Consider the following 20,770-nt stretch of genomic DNA (forward strand, 5'->3'; position numbering starts at 1 on the left):
TACTTTACAGTGGGGTATGCGTCGATGTGTCCATAGCGAGTGCTTTGACGCAGTTCTAGCGTTGCCTGAGAGGACTCCATGGAGAATGAAGCATTCTTCACCCCTGGATCATTAATTAGTTATTGAGTCCGATTAGTGTCAAAATAATCAAACAAAACCTCTTAAATATCTAAAAAATAATTGATTTAGAAGAGGCAACTTTTAGTTAGCATAGTGTGTCCTTGTGTTCACTCTCTTCTTTCTGTTTCCCATTGACTTCCGCCCTCACTCTGCGTATAGCCGCCAGCTCGCTCATTTGCGCTGTCCGACTGTTTGCAGGCAGGTTTTTTAATGGCTGTCTCTCAACTGCCTTTGGAGCTTTGGAGGAACAGCTCAGTTCCCACGAAGTGATTCAGTGCAGCATGCAAGAGTGGCCCTAGGCTTCCACCTCCCGACTAGCTCACTGTACTGGACTCCCACCAGACGAGGAAGTGAACCTAGGCCTAATATATGTTGTGGGTGGTGCTGGGGTGACATGACCACCACAACCCAAACTCATGCCTGCCTGCTACACTGAACAACGTTGTGGACACTGGGCTGTCACTCAAAAGCCAACAGTGAGGGCAGCACTCTTAATCGCTGAGGAAGGCGGCTTAATTTCCTTTCCCTTGTTGGCTAGAAACTGTAAACACGATTGCACAAATAGTTTTTATATTTGTAAATTTTACTTTTGAGGTCAATTTTGCTTCAATGAGTGTGTTGCAAAGCATGGCATTCTATTCCCATCATGTGTCTTATTTTTCTTCCACAGTTTTTTGGTAATTATCGACTAAAAAAATTTGAGGAATTTACACCAAACCATGACCAAAAAGTCTGGCATATCTCATTGCAGTGCACGTCTACTTTGAGAGACCAAACATTGCAGACTTTTTATTAGTACCGGTAATATTTGCAATATTATTATTCAATATTGAAGGTGATTGGGGAAACCGCTCAAAACCTGAACATCTGGGAGTTGTCAAACTGAATAGGCATATGTCGACGGGAAGTAAGTCAAGTCAGGTTTATTTATATAGCACATTTCATATGGCATACATAGACACAATGTGCTTTGAGTGGAGAGATGTCATTAAATCTATAATCTAAACAAAACAAACTGAGAAATAATAATAAAATGGAGTGTTTAAAGGCAAAGACCTGTAGTCATAAATTAAAAGCTAAAGAAAATAAATATGTTTAAGATCCTTTTTAAAAGAGAGCATTAATTGCGATGACCTTAAATCCAAAGGTAGGCTATTCTAGAGGATTGGAGCACGGTAACTAAAGTCACCATGTGCTGCCTTGGTGTTAATTCTGGGGGTCGTGAGGAGACATTTACTGGAGGACCTTAAGTTACGGGTTGGATAATAAAAAGGGTTGGGGTAAGAGGTAATGAGGTCTCAAAAGGTCTTGTCCCGCTATGACCATAGTGGGAGCTATTACTCGTGATCAAACCTATACGACGGTTTGATCACGAGCCTGATTTATAAAAAAATCAGAAACTTGGTGTCTGGGCCTGATTTGACATGCTGAATCTTTTTGCTTTAAGGACTCATAAGGTCTGTTGTGATATATAGGTTTCCTGTACCTTCAAAGTTTTGGATAAACCTCTAAAAAAATCTGGAAAAAGTGCCCTGTAATAATATCGTATTTAAAATAGCCGAGTTATGGCAGATTTTATGCACAAATATGAATATGTAAATGACCTGCCATTGTTCAATCAATCACGTGTCCGCTTCAGAGAACCCAGTGGAACTAGAACCTGTTGGGCACATCAAGGACCTCTCCCTTAAGTCGTCTGGGACAGGGGGAGCCGTAACTCATAAATCAAACCAACGATTGCCGAAATTACCGTAGAGGGTGCTATAACGGACGGTCTTGGTTAAACGTTCCATGGCCGCAACATGGATAAAAATAAATCTGAAACTTGGTTTGCATGCTGTTGCTGGACATTTTTTGCCATTGCGACACAAGATCGATTCTGCTGTACAGTGAAAATAACGTAAAAAAAATACGTACACATGATTTATGGACATGCCTTGTTGAAAGATGGATGAGGAGTCAAAACAAATCTGGCAGATTATGTGAAAAAGCTATCGATCATATTTACACTTGAAGGGTAGTCAGGGACTGGAAACTACTTGGGTTCCGTAGACCCTCTTGAACGTGTGTCTAGGAAATGCGGGTCGATAGCTCAAAAAATAAGGGTCATGGCGTCAATTTAATTCTGCAATTATACTTGTCCATGTAGTGTTGTCTAGAGGTACAGTGTCTGCCACATGGACCTTGGGACGCTGGTTCAATTCCAACCTCGATCAAACTTTTTTTGATGCATGGCATGAAATAGGATAATGTTTACTGTACAAAACGCGTAATTTGCTTGAGAAGGGCGGCCGCTGGGATAGGCTGTTTGTGGATGACTGAATACCTCTGGGAATGCTTACATTGCTTGGTTTGCTTTGTGTTCTGATCTCCTAAAATGACCTCTGACTCCCCTACAGCGCTGGTCTTTTCCTATGACTTCCACGCGGGTGCTGAGACCATGTTCAGCCGGCACTTCAACGACCCCACCGCAGACTCCTACTTCACCAAGAGGAAGTGGGGTAAGGGCTGCGCACACGCACACACGGACACGAACGCACGCACACACAGGCACGTACACGCATGCAGGAAACCCACTTGGGAAGAACTCTTTAACACCTAAAGTCTTGGGAGTTGTACGTGTGTGTGAGAGATTAGAGTAGAATATTTTTTAAGGCCCTGTGTTGGTGGTGGAGGACTGAAGGAGGGCCATGGTTCATGAGAGAGCTGTCTGAGGAGCTCCTCATGACGGTTGGTATGTAGGGGCCATGAGGGGGGGGAGGAAACTGTGGTTGAAAGCGTCCCTAAGACCGGGGGCGGGGGGTGGGGGCTACCTGCAGGGGATGCGAAACCACCTGTAGCCGTCAGGCTCCCGAGCTAACAGTGTAATGAAACATCTAGACCACTGCTGTGATTAATACCCCACCCCCTCTATAACCGTGGGACTCTACTTTATTTTCCACAATAGATGCACAACAAGACAGGGATGTGATAAGACATTTTCAAAAAGTTAATGAATAGCATAATATTTACAAAATAATAAAGGCAAAAAATACCACCTGGCACACCCTTGTGCACAGAAATACGGTTAGACCACAGTTGGCACTTCCCCTCTCCTGCAGTGGTTTTAAATCTGAAGGTGTTCCAGTGTGTCAGTGACGTTGGTGGTGGTGGTGGTAAGCCTGTTCTTCTGTCATTGAATCCTGTGCATGTGCACGCCTTTTTTATAGGTCAACACGAACCGCCGCCTCCCCGGCAGCACGCCGGCCTGCTCCCAGAGTCCCTGATCTGGGCCTACATCGTCCAGCTGAGCTCCGCCCTGCGCACCGTCCACACCGCCGGCCTGGCCTGCCGCGTCATGGACCCCAGCAAGATCCTCATAACCGGCAAGACCAGGTACAAACACGGACACGCACAGACATGCAAACTGACATGGGCAAAGGCAATGCACAGATTTGCAGTCAGTGTGCCATGCTTGCATAGTTAGATGTTGCAAGCACACACAGACAGGTAGATGTTAGATGTGCACACTCAGTGAGTCAGACTACAAGCATAGACAGTCAGATGCATACATATTCGGGCACTCAGAGGAGCTGTGTATCACACACGCGTTCAAACTTCATTCCGAGACCCCCCAGACAGTGTGCTTATTTCATGGGACATGTATAGAACACAAGCTTGCAGCCATTTTCACTGACCAGGGGAAGTTGTGCTGTCAGATATAACACTGCTCACAAGTGCACTTTAAGACAACGTTAATTACAGAAGCAGAAAAGGGAAGGGTATCTTTGTCCTGGCTTCCTTTTTCATGCTTTTGGTCGCAATTTATTGCTTCTTTTTGCAAAGTTCCTCCTCTGTTTGCAGGTTGCGGGTGAACTGTGTCGGCGTGTTTGATGTCTTAACCTTCGATAACAGTCAGACCAATCACCTTGCCCTGATGCCACAGTACCAGGTAATTCCAAATCCTCCTAGAATGTCAATGCATTGCAGCAAACCACATTTCATCATCATACGTCATGTTTCCGAGGCTGCATTTCCAGAACGGGAAAACAGTTCCACGTCAATTGGCTACGGTTCCAACATTAACAACTGTCAAATAATAAATATATGTTCAAAGCGCAGCAGAAATCTATTTACATTTCAACAGGTTAAGTTGATAAAAACCAACAGCGCCGTAGACGATTGTAACTATTATGTAATAATTTCTGGAAATGGGTACGAGCAGACTCAAGTAGGACTGATATCCCGTAATTAAAAAAGATACAATGGTGCTCTTGCTTTAATCCTTACTTGCTACTTAAAGGGGTAGTTCGGAATTTTGGACATAGGGCCTGATTCCCAAGTGAGCATTTGTATTCGATATCACTGGAGACAGTTTTCAACACATTTCATTCATTCCTTCTAGTTGCAGAGTTCGCTCGTGCTAGGCTAGCGCACGGCAACGGGCAATGCTAGCCTGCTATTAAAAACAGTCTTACCCACTCCACAGTACACCCGAGGTAAATCGATTATAACGCCAGACTATAGATTTAAATGTCTGTGTTGATAGAATAATGTTAGAAATAAAACTAACCTTGCATCGCATGAATCATCGAGGGACTACTTTCTCAGCAGAAGCGGAATTTTACTATGCGCTGGTTAGGTTTGTAACCGAATCACGACAGAAGAACGTAAACAGAGAAGCGTGGGACAGAAGCGCAATTTAACGACTAGGCAACATGGTGGTTCAGTGTGCTTTTAGAAATTGTAGAAGTAAACGCTACAGATGGGCACCACACAAAGTTTCCACCAATTTCCAGTGCGAGTTCCAGAAAGGACTCAACTGTGGCTTGTTGCTGCTGGCTTGGACATCAAAACACCGGCTCGTACATGTACGGTTCGTTTTGGAAAACAAATTCCTCATAATCGTCTTCAAAAGCAGATGCATCGCTAACTTCTCCAAACGTGTCCATATCTCGTTAATTGAATACGCTAATAGAATTCCTTCGTTCACTGTACTCTGCGTTTGTAGCAATGACAGCGGCAGGTAAAAAAACTAGAGCCGGTAACCTAGGTATCAGTCCGCCGCTGCCGTAGCCTACTACCAGGAATATAACACTGCTGCTGAGACCCAGCAATTCCCTCAAAATGCAATGCAATGCAAGGTTGGTTTTATTTCTAACATTATTCTATAAACAGACCTTTAAATTTATAGTCTGTCGTTATAATTGATTTACCTCGGGTGTACTGTGGAGTGGGTAACACTGTTTTTAATAGCAGGCTAGCATTGCCCGTTGACGTGCGCTAGCCTAGCACGAGCGAACTCTGCAACTAGAAGGACTGAATGAAATGTATTGAAAACTGTCTCCAGTGATATAGAATACCAATGCTCACTTGGGAATCAGGCCCTGTGTCCAAAATTCCGAACTACCCCTTTAATGGAGTTTGATTATCATGCATTCTATGATTTATGCACCTTCTGTTACATTGATGAAAAGACTGCTCTGTAGGGCAGTAACGATACACCAACTCACGATTCGGTTTGTATCACGATTTTTTACCCACGGTTCGATGCATCCTACTATTTTTTTAAATTTTAAAAATTATTTTATTTAAACAACTTGTATAACTAACTTAATGTTACATTTAATTACAAAGAATTTGGAACACTCAACAGATTTTAACAGAAAGATTAATATTAAGTATAGCAAAATGAATAAATAAATAACCAAAGATTTCTCTTTCTGTAACAAAATAATACTGTTGAAAAATAAACTACCTTCCATTCTGGGGTAACAGACTTGAACTTGGGCTAACAATATAGGAAAAAATTATAAATATTTGAATAGTTTGTTAGCACTAACCAGCGTTCCCGTTAGGAAAAAAAATGGTGCCGGTCAAAGTGACCTGCATAGGTGTCCGTTTTCCGGTCATTTCTAGGATATGACGGTCAAATATCCTATTATCGCTTCTGATTAGGCTATGTAGCTTTTATAATGACTTAATCAGGCCGTATAAAATTCTACATTTCAAAGTGGACCGGCCCAGCGGGAGACTTCGCGATCTCCAGCCTCTGCTGCAGAGCGAATTTAAATCGCAGGCAGAACGGCCTGGGCGTCTAACACCGTAATACATCTAAACTATAACCGCAACGCTCCGTTCACTTGCATGGGCCCTTCACAACTTAATTCACCGGCGGTGAATTATATTTGATAATTCACTGTTGCTTAGTAAGAATAATCATGAGTATAATTGACTGCTGTCAGGGAAAACAACGTTTTTTTTTGCCTCTAATGACTGCTTTTGTATCACTCCGCAAGTACCGGTACCTTTTCAACCCCAGCGTCTTCGGTTGTTAAGCGACATCAATGCCTTTGGCGGACTATTTCTCTGAACAACACTAGGAATGCTGGTAACAAATAAATTATAAAAAGACGCACCATGTGAAGTTATTATTTCGTTTTGGCAAGTAGCCGTGTAATAAGCAGGATAATGTATAGAACATCGCCGGTCATTATCGAAAATAAGCCCCCGAAAGCAAGACACCTCCGCTGCGCGTCAGTGTCCTGTTTGCCTTGTCGGGGCTTATTTTCCCAATAATGACCGGCGTTCTTTACATCATCCCTTACATGCCTTTGTAGGCGCGTTGAGAGGAGGAGCGGGCGTATCCGCTGCCAGTGCGTGTGCATGTATGATACGCAGCTTTGTCCAATAAGTGGTAGTGTACCCGCGCACCATTGGCATGTATGCCCGCTTGTCTCTGTGTGCACGTGTGAATGAGAATGACAGGGTGAAAGAGTGCTATGTAAAGATGAATGAACGGAACGATATTTTTGTTAAAAAATCGCCAAAAAAAAAGAAGCTGAATCAATTTGGCGCTCGGTTTTCATTCTGTGGCGCTGCGCCACATCGGTCTATGTATGGGAAACACTGGGTTTAGGGCCTGTTACTAGTGTTATTTGTTCCTGTTGGATCGTTTGATGTCTGGTTATATGATCAGCATATTGTACGTTATATGGTTGTCCTAACTGCATGAAATGTGTGTTTGCACAGCAAGCAGACCTGATCTCCCTTGGCAAGGTTGTGCTGGCGTTGGCGTGCAACTCTCTGGCGGGCATTCAGAGGGAGAACCTGCAGAAGGCCATGGAGCTGGTGTCCATCAACTACTCCTCCGACCTCAAGAACCTCATCCTGTAAGGAGTCACACGCTGGGCAGCGTCTAGAGCTCTAGTACCTCCTGTAAGGAGTCACACGCTGGGCAGCGTCTAGAGCTCTAGTACCTCCTGTAAGGAGTCACACGCTGGGCAGCGTCTAGAGTAGGGATCGACGGGGCCGATTATCGGCGGGGCCGATATTCGGCATTTTGACGCATATCAGCATCATTTTTTTTATCCGACGGCCGATAAGAGATCAATTTAAAACGGGGTTATTTTGGCTCTGATGCAGCCGCGCCTCTCTGTCTGCTGTCACTACGCTGTCTCCAGCATTGTCCCACCCACGGCACCATTTAATTGGTTACACGCTCTGGTTACACGCACGACGGGTAACAGCCAATCAGCAGTGAAAGCTGCATGCGCAGTGCTCACACACACAGCGGAGAGGAGAAAAGGTTTTGACTGGTTTGGTTTCGAGGTAAGTTAAGGCAGCAGACTCTCGCGAAATTGTAATAAACATCCCTGTCCTCTACAACTCACAACTACTAGTAACATTACTGTGAGCCCATTATCGTTATCGAAACATAAGCGGCAGCTCTGCTCGCTCGCAGTCCGTTAATCACTCGAAACAAGGTTGCTGATAATATCGATATTGAATTAGTCTGTGATAGTAGAAGTCTGTGTGTGAGGGAGAGAGTAAAAACCTAATAAACTCAATTCAGTCCGGTTTTATTGCAGGGAAGCACGTTAAGCGGTGGTTATACTTCTACAACTGCGTAATGGTCTATCCAACTGCGTAACCACGGAGCCCCTCGAGCCCTTAGACTTTAAGGTGAAGGCTGATTAGCTTTTAGCGTATCGTTAGCCCAGCGGTCCGCTTTCTCCTTCTCTGGCTCTAGACGCTCAGCAGACTGTAGCGAAACTCTAAAACTCACGACTACTAACGTTAGCAGCAGCTGTCTGTTCCTATGATAAACACTGATTATTAAAGTGAAGATGCTGGAGCCTATTTAGTGTTTTTAAACGGTTGAATCACTTGAAACAAGGTTGCTGATAATATTGATAGGTAATAGTCAGTGATAAAAGTAAGGTGTGTGTGTGTGTGTGTGTGAGAGAGTAAAATTCTGTTAGTTTTATTACAGGTGTAGCACGATGAGGGGTTGGCTAGAGAATAGTGTGTGTGTGTGTGTGTGTGTGTGTGTGAGTGTGCCACATGAGAAACTGACAGCAAAGCACCGTCTGTCTGAGACAGCAAACCACATGACATGTGGACATAGTTGTGTGTGTGTGCAGGTAACTGACCTTTGGACATGGTTGTGTGTATGATTCCAGGTAACTGACTTGTTATCATGGTTGTGTGTTTGATTCCAGGTACCTGCTGACGGAGCAGTCTCGCCTGCGAAGCGTGAATGACATCATGCCCATGATAGGTGCCAGGTTCTACACACAGCTGGACGCCTCCCAAATGCGCAATGATGTCATCGAGGAGGACCTGGCTAAGGTATGCAAATTAGCCCTGGCACCTGCGAGAGTGACATCATTAGCATAGCGGAGGAAGAGCGACACGCTGGAACACACTAACAGGCCGGGAGCAGTGAGAGTATTATGGGCTGGCACCGGGGTCGCCTCTGGTCCTTCTTACTACCCAGACCCATTTCCCTTCATGTGAGCGGTGTGCGTCCATTAGTTATAATATGGGATTTCTGTTTCTAGGGGACGATCAAACATGACAAAATACCTAATTCAATGAGGTGGAGTAACGTGGGATTATGGGAGTTGTTCTGTTTGCCGTGAGAATCGGCCGAAACTCATTTGAAATACTGTTCGTGGACGGGTCGGGCTCCTTCAGACCAGATGTGGCGTTGGGACGTTAAACGCAGACTGTTGCGGCGATGTGGGAGGATCACCTCATCGGTGTGACGTCCTGTTGTGAACTTGACCAACCCCCTGATCCAAAAGGGGGGTGATAATGCAGCTCTGGGCGACGCAGTGATCATCGGGCTCTCTTCATCTCACAGCTGCTGGGTAAACAGCAGAATGCTACGATGCTAATGCTACATGGTGAGCGGGGTTCTGCGTCCGTCTTACTGTCCGAGCACCGACTCACGTCGGTTGGCGTTTCTCCAGAAACTGCTCCGGCGGGATTCCTCTAGCGCTTTATCTAAATATCATATTATACATAGATGTCTACATCATATAACATATATTATGACTGCCAAAAGCTGTGTGCACCTCCAGACGATATTATAAATCTCAAACGACTGCGTCGGGCTCTCCGACGTCTGTAGTTCTTCCACATCAATCTGAAGAAGACTGTAACGCGACATGGAGGAGGAGAAAGGGATTGTTGACGGCGTTGTCTCCCGCCGGATTGTGTGCTCCTAGCGTTGTCTTCACTAGGAGCACTGTTGCCCCTAACTGAAATTTTTTAGAATTTTTAGGGGCACACAACGTTAATCAACATGCCAACCAAATATTCACATTTCTACAAATTTTCACTGTATTACTAATAACTATTTTGATAATAGATGCAGAAATGAAAATGTGCTGTTTCAAATTTAGTGTTACATTTTATTGTGATTCTCATCTATCCTAACGGTTTCCAGGTTTGCGCATGCATGCGTTCGACAAGTACGGAAGCGACAGTTTCACGGGAGTGCGCCCGCTTGTCGTGCCGCTTGACAGGACGCTGAGCCTCCTCTCTGCCCGCTCACCTCTCCATTGAGAATGCATTATCAGGCCCGACAAACGCCTCCCGTGTGAAAAGGCCTTTATGGCACCTGAAGCAGAGTCCTGCACTGGTTCGGGTGACCCGCACAATTTGGATGAAACGAGCCAGGTCGGATGCCTGAACAGCGCAGGTCGGGCGCGGGTTTTGCGATTGCGAGCGAGACTTCACCGGTGCTGGATATGTGCGGGGTTTGTAAAATAAGACCCGTGCAGGACTGATTTGCACTGGCACACTAGCCAAAGGTCGGAAGAACGAGTCAATAGTTTACTTGCTCATTGTAAACGCCCGTAGCAGGTTAGGAAATCTTTCTCCTTCGCACAGGCGTTTAGCCACGCTCCATAATCTCTAGGCTCCTCCCCCTCAACACATTAGCCACTTAGAGTGGCCCTTCCCTATCCTTCTTACCTTCATTGGCCTGCAAAAGATTCCGGATTCATTGGCGCCCCTTCCACGTTTAACGTGTAAAAAAAAAAAAAAAAAAAGGGCAAATTTACTGGTCGCACATGCGCGACCAGATGGAAAATTCGGTCGCACAGTCTCAAATTTTGGTCGCAAAATGCGACCATTTGGGGGGCCTGCAAGTTTTGGTTGTTTCAACATCTTTTTTTCCATTCCCCCGGGATTTTTTTCCACAAATTCAAATGTCTATAAATACTGGGGATGCACCGATATGAACATTTTGACCGATACCGATATCCGATATTAAAATTGCTGTTACAGCCGATAACCGATATTTACCGATATTGGTATAAAAACAAGTTTCTATGATGATTTTGTGTACTGAAGAACATGTAAACACTGAATATGAAAAAGTTATTTCTTTCTTTATTTTCCAAAACTTCGAAATACATTCTTTCTTCAACAAGTTACACGGCATCCATAACAAACACAAGTTACTAACAGTGTTAGTTTTAGGCTTCTTTTACAACTTGCATCTATGGAAAAGTTTGGATCATAAATCACTAACGATCACAAATCAAAATATCTTGACAAGGTTTTATAACTTAAATCAAATTTGCCAATATTCATGGAAACCAGACACTTGTCTAATAAATTACAAAAAGTGTTTCAAGTTTAAGTCAATTTCAACTCAAATCTGTGAAATGGGCTAATTCAAATATATCAAGGGAGGTTGGTTGTAGTCTTTTCACTCGGTTCTAGCCCTACTGTTGATTCGGAGAACCGAGCGAAAAGACTACAACCAAATATAAACATGTCCGGTTCCGGTTTCCGTTTCAATGGGATTACGGAACGCCAAATAAAACACAACAGAAACTGTATTTCGCAACAATACTTGATGATGTTGTTAATACCGGAATTGTCCTTTAAACATGCGCTGATCACGTGAACGCACAACCTTTTTTTCATTTGAGACTGTAAAAAACATCCAAACCGCCGACATTGATTCTTTTCAGTTAAGGTGACAAACACTCCTGTACTGCCTCTCCGTGCGTCTCTGGCTGCGTCACTGACACCGTCACATGACCAAACAAGCTGCGCATGGGCAAAAAACACACACAACGGCAACTAGATGGAAATAAATATCGGCTGTTAATATCGGACCAGTTTTACCTATCGGGCCGATGCCGATATGTTAAAAAATGACTAACATCGGCCGATAACGACATCACTGCAGATATATCGTGCATCCCTAATAAATACACATTAACATGAATCCAACATACTAGCCGTCTTTACATGGACACTTTTGATCCAATTTCTAATCGGAATAGATCAATTCCTATAATGCATGCCGAATGTACTATATTCATGGCATTTACAAAAGTGGTAAGCGTACGTACGGTCTTTTGCGCACACCCGACCCATCTGGACTGACTGCGACATTTTTATGTATTTGATTTTAATGAAAGCCCTCCCTGTTCTTTCAATTAAGAAGGACAGCACAGCAACGTAAGTTTTTCGTCCGGTATTTATATCTACCCCCTCCGTCACAAACAATACGTATTTGGATGAGAGTGCGCAGCGAAGACTGTTGGGGGAGAGAGAGAGAGAGAGAGGGTGCTGTTATGTTAGGGATAATGTACCGGTCATTATCGGGAAAATCAGCAGAGAAATAGTCCGCCAAAGACGTTGACGTCGCTTAGCAACCGGACACGCTGGGGTTTATAAGTTATCAGACTACTAGCGGAGTGGTAAGAAAGACACTAACAAACATCACAAATTTTCGTTTCCACATTTATGTTTTAAAAATGTCCATTTGAATTGCTTTTATGCATGATTACATGCAATTGACACATTGTTGATCTTGGCAGGTATCAGTTTATTATGTTATGTTTATGAATGGCAGTGGCATGGCCACCCTACTCACTGTACCTTGCACATGTTAAACATGAATATATCAACCTGTGTATTATTTGAATATCTTAGTATTGAATGCAAAATAACAAGGTACATTTATGCATGGCACCAATAGGACCAGTTTAATATAAAACACAATTGTATACAATATATAAGTAGGGGGTCCCCGCTCCATCTCTCCATCAGTTTGGGGGTCCTTGGCCTGGAAAACGTTGAAGACCTCTGGTCTATAGCATATAGCCTTGTTGTCTGATTAGTTTAATTCATTTTTCACAATTTACCAGCTCTCGTTTTGAAGACCGAATCACGAAGCCATTCGTTTCAATGGGAATCGCAATGCTCTATACTTTGAACATAAAGTGTACATATTTGAAATTCGTCCCAGCCAATTCACCAGCTCTCGTTTTGAAGGCTGAACAGACAATTTGACTGGAACTACTTGGCAGGTAGTTGTTTTTTTGCGTTAAAGATATTAAGGGTTTTCTTGCCGATGATGCATGGCTGCCTTTGTGAATGTCGGCACACATCGATTATTCGTTCATACCACCCACTGATTACCCACTGTATCTTCAAATACAAAGACTTTCTTTTTGTGTAATAAGCAAAGTAACACCGGACAAAACAATTTGCGTTTGTCTGTGTGCCACTGCCTATTAACACGCTCAATCCTTGCATTCTCTCACTCACTCGCTGTCACTTCGGACTGGAGCTGAACAGGATAGGAGCTCAACAGCGCCACCCTACCATAATAATAATAATAATAATTCATTATATTTATATAGCGCTTTTCAATGACCCAAAGACGCTTACAGAAGGGGGGGGCCTAACTCACCACCACCAGTGTGTAGCACCCACTTGGGTGATGCACGGCAGCCAATCTGCGCCAGAACGCTCACCACGCACCAGCTTGAGGTGGAGAGTGAGGGAATTGATGAGTCAGCCAATTGTACAGGAGGATTATTAGGGGGCCAGATCGAATGAGCCTGGTTGGGCCAGGACACCGGGGAAACCCCTACTTTTTACGATAAGTGTCCTGGGATCTTTTATGACCTCAGTGAGTCAGGACCTCGTTTTTACGTCTCCTCCGAAGGACGGCGCCTTCCGCAGCACAGTGTCCCCGTCACTGCACTGGGGCATCGGGATTGATGAGAGAAGGGGCCAGAGGGAAGAGCGCCACCTATTGGCCACCATCCGACACCACTTACAGCACCTGGTATTCCCAGGCGGTCTCCCATCCAAGTACTAACCAGGCCCAACCCTGCTTAGCTTCCGAGATCAGACGAGATCGGGCGTATTCAGGGTGGTATGGCCGTCAATGTATCACAATGTTATTCAATGGTTAAGAATGGATGTGCACCAATAAATAATATTCAATGAGAGCAAGCGCAGATTCCGAGGGCTGATGGCGGAAAACAATAATATATACAGTGGGTAAGGCGTGGGCCAAATAAAATCGGTCGCGGCGTGGGCCCCAAATTGCACAGCCCTGGTCTAGTGTGTCTTGGCGTGTTTTCTGAAAGGCAACGCGTGTTTCCGTCGGCTCAACATAACGATCAATAAATTTGTGCAAACTGTTCAATAATGTGGCCGCTCTGTGTGTCCTTGGCCTCCGTGTCCTTGGCCTGGTTCACACTGCTGGTTGTGGTGTAGGGGGACCGCTGCTGTGGAAGTGTTCTCACACAGGATGCAGCTAGCTGGGGCCTCGTTTCTATTCCCGCTAGTGAGAGGGCCTGGTGTCAAACCGCTGGGCAGCTGTTCTCCTTTTACCATCTCACTTCCTCTTTCCTCCCAACACCATCGCCGCCGCCGCCATTTTGTTTGACTGTCAGACCAGTCCAGGATGGGTTAAGCTGGTAAAGAGGTTACCGCTGGTTATATGGTGCAGAGACTCCCAGTAGGTTTACGGTTCATGAACACTACCGTTCAAAAGTTTGGGGCGCCAAGACAAATTCATTTTTCCATGAAAACTCGCACAGGACTGATGGATTCTGGAAATGGGCCTCTACACCTCTAGATATTCCACTAGAAATCAGCCGTTTCCAGCTAGAATAGTCTTTTACCACATTAACAACAGACTATTGTCCGTTGTCAAAGTGGACAATAGCCTTCTTTAAAAAATGAGGACATTTCTGTGTCCCCAAACTTATGAACGGTAGTGTATGTAAGGAGTAACAAGGTGCTGCTGGCACTGACTGGTCCTACTGGTAGAATCCATCACGGTGTCCAGGCTGCGTCCGGTCAGGAGGAAGGCTTCCCCTGCCCCGTGTCGGGCCATGGAGGGGTTTGATGTCAGGGCCAGCATTGGCATGAGTCAATATTGACTTATATGTTATTTTTAAATGTGTTTCATTGATGTCTTTGTATCACAATGTACACTTCATTGGGTCATCTACCTTTTTGGCAACTTTCTCAATATGGCCAATTCTCAATATTAACACGTCTGTCATTAATTAAAACATGAAATACCGATTGGATCAAGATTGTAATACAGCCCAACTATATCCTCCCCCCTCCATAACCAGACACATTGATCTGTTCACAGGAAGTGCAGAACGGGCGTCTCTTCCGCCTGCTGGCCAAACTGGGCACCATCAACGAGAGGCCAGAGTAAGTGTCTACTGGGGAGCTGGTCTGGTTTAGCCATGCTGTCTTCTTTTGTAAAGCCTAACCACTAAGGTGTGCGTGCGTGTGTGTATGTGTGTGTTAGGTTTCAAAAGGACCCCTCGTGGTCTGAGACGGGCGACCGCTACCTGCTGAAGCTCTTCCGGGACCACCTGTTCCACCAGGTGACGGAGGCCGGGACGCCCTGGATTGACCTCAGTCACATCGTGTCCTGCCTCAACAAGGTCGGCTCTCTCTCTGTCTTTGTGTGTCTCTCTGTCTATGTGACTCTAGGCAGTGTTACACTGCCAAGCCGACACGGTCTCGGCTTGGCACTTCCTGCAATTTCACTCTCTTGCCTGTGTAAAACCGAGGGGGTAAAATCCCCCTTCGTCAAGGAGCCGGCTTTCTTGGTTCACTGGAAAAGGCGTCCTCTTGGAGTAGACCTCTTTAGAATAATTAGAATACTCAGAATGTTTTAATTATTTTCTGATTCAAGATAGGGATGGGCGATATGGCCTAAAATCCATATTGCTATATACAATGCAGCCTCTTGCGATAACGATATATATCACAATATAAAAATCATAAAATAACCATTTCAGAACAGGTTACATAGACCCTGAGGAAAGCCAAAATGCTAAATGTATTTAAAAAAAAGAAGAGATGTATAGTATGTTTTGAGAAAAAAAAAAGTGCAACACTGATCATACAACATAATGTTGCAGATAAATAAAATTCAAGTACATTAGCTGCAGAGACTTTAACAAAGAAAAAGCATCAATTATTGGGTTTCTTTCTTTCAGTACAAACCATTCTAAAAGGCACTACACTTAGTTTAAGTCCTTGGTTCTTAAATGCCACCCAAGATGCAGAGAACAGGAAAAACGGGTGTCATTTTAGTTAAAGTACAGACTAGGGATGGGCACGAGTAGTAAATTCCAAACTCGAGTGATCGAAGGAATTCCTCGAGGATCAATCGAGTACTCGTTAAATCGAATCTATTTTTAGAATGCAACGCATCTGCAGCAGGAATAGGCCTGATCATGATGATGAACGGCAATATTACCAACCAAACATGTAATGCTTATTCTCCATCAAAACAGTCAGTTATCAGAGTATTCGTTATTTATTTTTGCAAACGTTCAAAACACATTTTCCTTACAAAAATAAATATGCGTCGTGTTACTGCCTGTAACAGTTAAAAAAACGAAACAAGTAGCCTAACCATTGCAAATAATTTAAAGCTGCAAATAAAACGGCAGCAAATGGACTATGGAAATACTCAGCGTTGTGATCTTCTCTACACGCCCGGGATTACAGCTGCGTCTTGCGGCGGTGAAAATAGCCGACACTTGGTTGCTGCGGGTCTGCTTTCCCGAACTCACCGTTGTGTTACAGGAGCATATGTTGCCGCATAGTACTTTCTGGTAGCTCGATTTCGCTTGACATATTTTACATTTCACCTTATGATCTCCTATTTCTTTAAAGTATTTCAATTCTTCGCTGCGCTTTGCTTTAACCGCCATCTCTTAACTTTTTGATTTCTGGCATGCCTGCACACGGCACGGAACGCGCCACACAGAAATGGATACATTTCATTTGCTTTGTGCCCATGTCATGCGTTAGTGGCGCCGACAGAAAATGTATACATTTGCTTCAGAAAACTTTGTTTGTGTGTGTATATGCAAACTCGAGTTTGCCTGTCCACCAAACGAGTTCATTTGTAACGAGGAGTACTCGAGTAATCGATTCCTCACGCCCATCCCTAGTACAGACACTGTACTGACAATTAGGGATGGGCATTATTAATTGATGATCGATCATTGATTGTTAAGAAATTTGTCGATCACGTGATATTTTTTACTGATCAAAAGGAGGTTGTGTTCCATAGTGTGAGAGCGGAACAGCCAAGGCGTTGCTTGTCTGTTTAAGACAGATTTGTCTTTTTGAATTGTTTCCCTTGTTGATCCCTTGTCGCACTAAACGAGTTGGGTCCCTTGGTGCGGACCTTTTGGGCTGCTGCGAATACAAACCATCGAACTGGGGAACGGACCAAACAGCCGGTCCGAGACCCATCGGAGAGGTGGTCTCGTAGTCGTTGCTCAACATGGAGCAAAGAGAAGACGGAACATCTATTGGATAATTGGGTCCAATATCCGAAAGACATTCCGTCTCCTCTTTGCTCCATGTTGAGCCACAACTCAATTTCACCCGACGGTCCGACAAAAGCACGTTAAAAGTATGCTGTAAAATATATACTAAAATGCCGATGCATTTAACACATTCCGAGTCAGGATGAGGGAGAAGGAGTTGGACCGGTCCGCAGATCAATGTTTATCACGCTGGATATCCATGATTGTCTACTTTCATCTGCGCTCTCTCCCCCCCTTTGTTTACCTTTAACGCTTCACCCCGCTCCAGACCTTTTTGTCCAATGATTTAACGTTCTTTGCACACATGCGGGTTTGTTGACAAATTCTGGCACTGTTGTGAAAATTGCAATGTGAAATGGAACCTCACCGCACCAAACCAAAAATTAATCATTGTATTTTGCTTCATCAACATGCATTATCGTGATAGAGCGATAGCATTGAAATCTCTATTGTTGGCCTATTTTTATTGTGTATATCGTTTATATCGTGCATGACTAAGTCAAGACACTCGCATGCAAGAATGAGTATACATCTGAATGTAGGCTACATACACAATCTACTTTTTAAGTGCAAAAACGGCAACATATTCTTTATTTTGCTGAGCACTTGTTTTTTATCCCGACGAAAGTCTCGTACTCTGGTACTATCTTGTATCTTTCCCCGTCTTCGTTATGTGACTGCATCACCTTCTCTCCCATGATGGTCAGGAGCTCACAGATTTCCCCGTCGCTCCAGTTAGAACTACACATGTTTATCGCTGCGTTGTCTAATCGTATTTACATCAAAATGAAACCCCCAATATGTGTAGGGTCTGAAAGGGTATATTGGGGTGAGAAATCAAGCCGGTATATTATCTCGGTCAGTGTACATGCACAGACCATGCCGGGAAAATGGCGGGCATAAAGGGTAGCAGAAAAACGTTTTCGTTTTCTCTGTGTGGGTGTGGGGGTGGGGGTGGGTGGGTGGGTGGGTGGTGTAACGATGCATGTATTGAACCGAATCGGTACGGACGTCACGGTTCGGTTTATGGATTTACAAAGCATACAATTAAATAAAACTGGCATGCGATTAATTAATGTAATGCGGAACTAATGTTAGATACTCAAGTTATCTCAGCCATGGTTGAGAAGGAATTGGTGGAAAGGAACTTTGGCTTTGACTCCCTGAAGTACGTGAACCGCGACATGGAGGAGAAAGGGATTATTGCCCGCGATTGTCTTCCGCCGGAGCCGGCTGCCTGCTGCCCGCTTCCGAGGCAACTCGGCGCTGCCCACTGCGGGGCTCCGGCGGGAGACAATCGAGGTCAACAATTGCGGGCAACAATCCCTTTCAACTCCATGTCGCAGTTCAGTCTACTTCAGACTGTTGTGGAAGTTGAAGAACCACAGACGTCGGAGGACCCGATGCAGTCGTTTGAGATTCAAAATATCGTCTGGAAGTGCACACAGCTTTTGGCTGTGATAATATATATTATATTATAATGATGTAGATATCCATGTATAATATATTATTTATATTTAGAGCTCCTGTTCTAGAATATTTACAGAACAAGGCCATAAGCTGTGTACGCCTCGCCATTGCTATACATCCACTGTAAACAGAGCGCATGGTTCCGTGGCCGAAAGCTGCTCAGGGCCACACCCCCACCCTCCACCCTGACCAGACTTTAAAAAACGGCACATTTGTAGAAAGCTCATTATGGGACTGGCTCGTAGTGGCTGTAATTCTGTACTTTGCACTTTCTTAAATAAGACATGCTGCATTTTCAGTTTTATAACTGATTGTCTTATTTTGTTTACAAGTTCCGGGTGGAGTCTGGAGATGAGGTGGGGTACTTATTGTTTACTATTAACATCTTGGATTACACAGTTCAGGCAACCTGAGACATGCACAAAAAAAAAAGAATTGCCTTCTGCACTTTTCCTTTTCTTTTCCCTTCATTGTACCGAACTCGTACCGAACCGTGATGTCTGAACCGAGGTATGAACCGAACCGTGACTTCAGTGTACCGTTATACCCCTAGTGTGTGTGTGTGTGTGTCTTACCCTAACCTCCAGCCCTCTCCTCCCCGTCTGTGTGCCCTGCAGCTCGACGCGGGCGTGCCAGAGAAGATCAGCCTGGTGTCGCGCGACGAGAAGAGTGTGCTGGTAGTGACCTACTCCGACCTGAAGCGCTGCTTCGACAGCACCTTCCAGGAGCTGCAGGGGGCAGCCACCGGGCCCCTGTAGTGGCCCGACTCCTCCAGGCCCCCAGGGGCCCCCTGGTCCCGGAGCACACTGTTGCACTACGCTGGATGACCCGCCTGGTGGGGATGAACCATCAGCGTGGCCAGGGAGGGGGGCGGGGTGCTGAACTCAGTCACATACACTGACGCTGGCCGCCCGAGGCTTTTCTAAAGTGTCTTTTTTAGTTTCTTAAACCCCACAGCTGAGAAATTTTGGAGAAACAAAAAAGGCAAAAAAATTGGACACATGTGGAAGCTGTGATCATGTACCTTTTCTTTGATCCGGGGGAACAAACATTGAGAAACAAACTTTGTGGTTTTGGACATTTTTTCCTGCTTTTATCGTTTGTTTCTATATTTGGGGTTTATTTTCTGCAGAGGATGCACTAAGGTTTTAATTTTTTTGGTTGAATCTCTTGGTTATTTTTTATGACATGTGCGCGTGGCCTACATGGTGAACAGACGGCTGGTTTATGACACGGACATCAACATGAAATGGAACAGAGGATTTAGACAAGGACAAAAATGGACAACCAATCCAATGCCATCTTTCAACTGATGGCATCCCTCTTCCGACCAGGGGAACCACACCAATGTTTTTGTGACGCACTAGGGCACGCCACTCAATGGCTATCATGGGAGGGCGCTTTATTTCCTTCATTTTTAAGGGCCAACTGATCCTCGTCCCGGCAGTTGGTTCCTTCCTCCTGAAGAAACGGGACAAACCACTGGACTGGGGGGGAGGCGGGGCATGTTAGCAAACATGGATTTGATTGCTTAGTTACAGTGATGTGTGTGTGTGTGTGTGTGTGTGTGTGTGTGTGTGTGTGTGTGTGTGTGTGTGTGTGTGTGTGTGTGTGTGTGTGTGTGTGTGTGTGTGTGTGTGTGTGTGTGTGTGTGTGTGTGTGTGTGTGTGTGTGTGTGTGTGTGTGTGTGTGTGTGTGCTTCTCTGGAGGCGTCCACCAGACCGCCTCCCCATGGTTCCGTTCGTCCTCCCCTTGCCTTCCCCCATCTCTCTCCTCTACCTCCTCTTCCCTCTTCTCTCCTGCAGCCATTTTGTATTTTTTTTTTTGTATCGCGACACAAGTATTCCTTTCCTCTTCCGGGGCATTCCGGGTCCTCTCCTGCGTTTTGAGGACGAGGATTTTATTTTTGGTAAATTCCCCCTCTTTTTGCTCAACTGTTGTACTGGGATTGGGGAGAGTAGGAGTGCAAATGTCATGGTGGCCCCTCCCCCTTCCAGTAAACAACTGTTGATTCTGTGGACCAATTCCTGCGAGGGGAGGGGCTGTGGACATGGGGGGTGGGGTGGATGATGAAAGGATAAAAAGGGGACGCCAACGATTACGTTTTATTTGGACTTTTTAATGATCATGAGGTAAAAACTGCTGGAGACTGTATGGTAACACCCCCCCCAAACCTCCTTATTCGGGGCTGCCTGTCCCCATGGTGACCCATCTGTCAGGTGGGAGGGGCCTCCATGTGATGAGATCTTTGTCCCTCACTC

At 44.8% G+C, this 20,770-nt stretch overlaps 1 protein-coding gene and 1 non-coding gene across 2 annotated transcripts in view; one reads left to right on the forward strand and one right to left on the reverse strand.

Moving 5' to 3' along the window:
* The window catches only part of pan3 (poly(A) specific ribonuclease subunit PAN3), a 26,016-nt gene extending 5,922 nt beyond the window's left edge, over positions 1-20,094 (forward strand). The window contains exons 11-18 of the mRNA XM_056584736.1: positions 2,520-2,621; positions 3,330-3,495; positions 3,964-4,051; positions 7,132-7,271; positions 8,604-8,733; positions 14,825-14,889; positions 14,990-15,128; positions 19,127-20,094. Coding sequence (XP_056440711.1) covers positions 2,520-2,621; positions 3,330-3,495; positions 3,964-4,051; positions 7,132-7,271; positions 8,604-8,733; positions 14,825-14,889; positions 14,990-15,128; positions 19,127-19,267 — 971 coding nt within the window. The 3' untranslated portion in view covers positions 19,268-20,094. The remainder of the gene's footprint in view (positions 1-2,519; positions 2,622-3,329; positions 3,496-3,963; positions 4,052-7,131; positions 7,272-8,603; positions 8,734-14,824; positions 14,890-14,989; positions 15,129-19,126) is intronic.
* On the reverse strand, positions 13,481-13,599 carry LOC130377845 (5S ribosomal RNA). Its single transcript, XR_008894418.1, has one exon. It is a non-coding gene; the product is annotated as a 5S ribosomal RNA (ribosomal RNA).
* Positions 20,095-20,770: the final 676 nt, after the last annotated feature.

This window comes from Gadus chalcogrammus, chromosome 23, assembly GCF_026213295.1.
Source record: "Gadus chalcogrammus isolate NIFS_2021 chromosome 23, NIFS_Gcha_1.0, whole genome shotgun sequence".
Lineage (NCBI taxonomy): Eukaryota > Metazoa > Chordata > Actinopteri > Gadiformes > Gadidae > Gadus > Gadus chalcogrammus.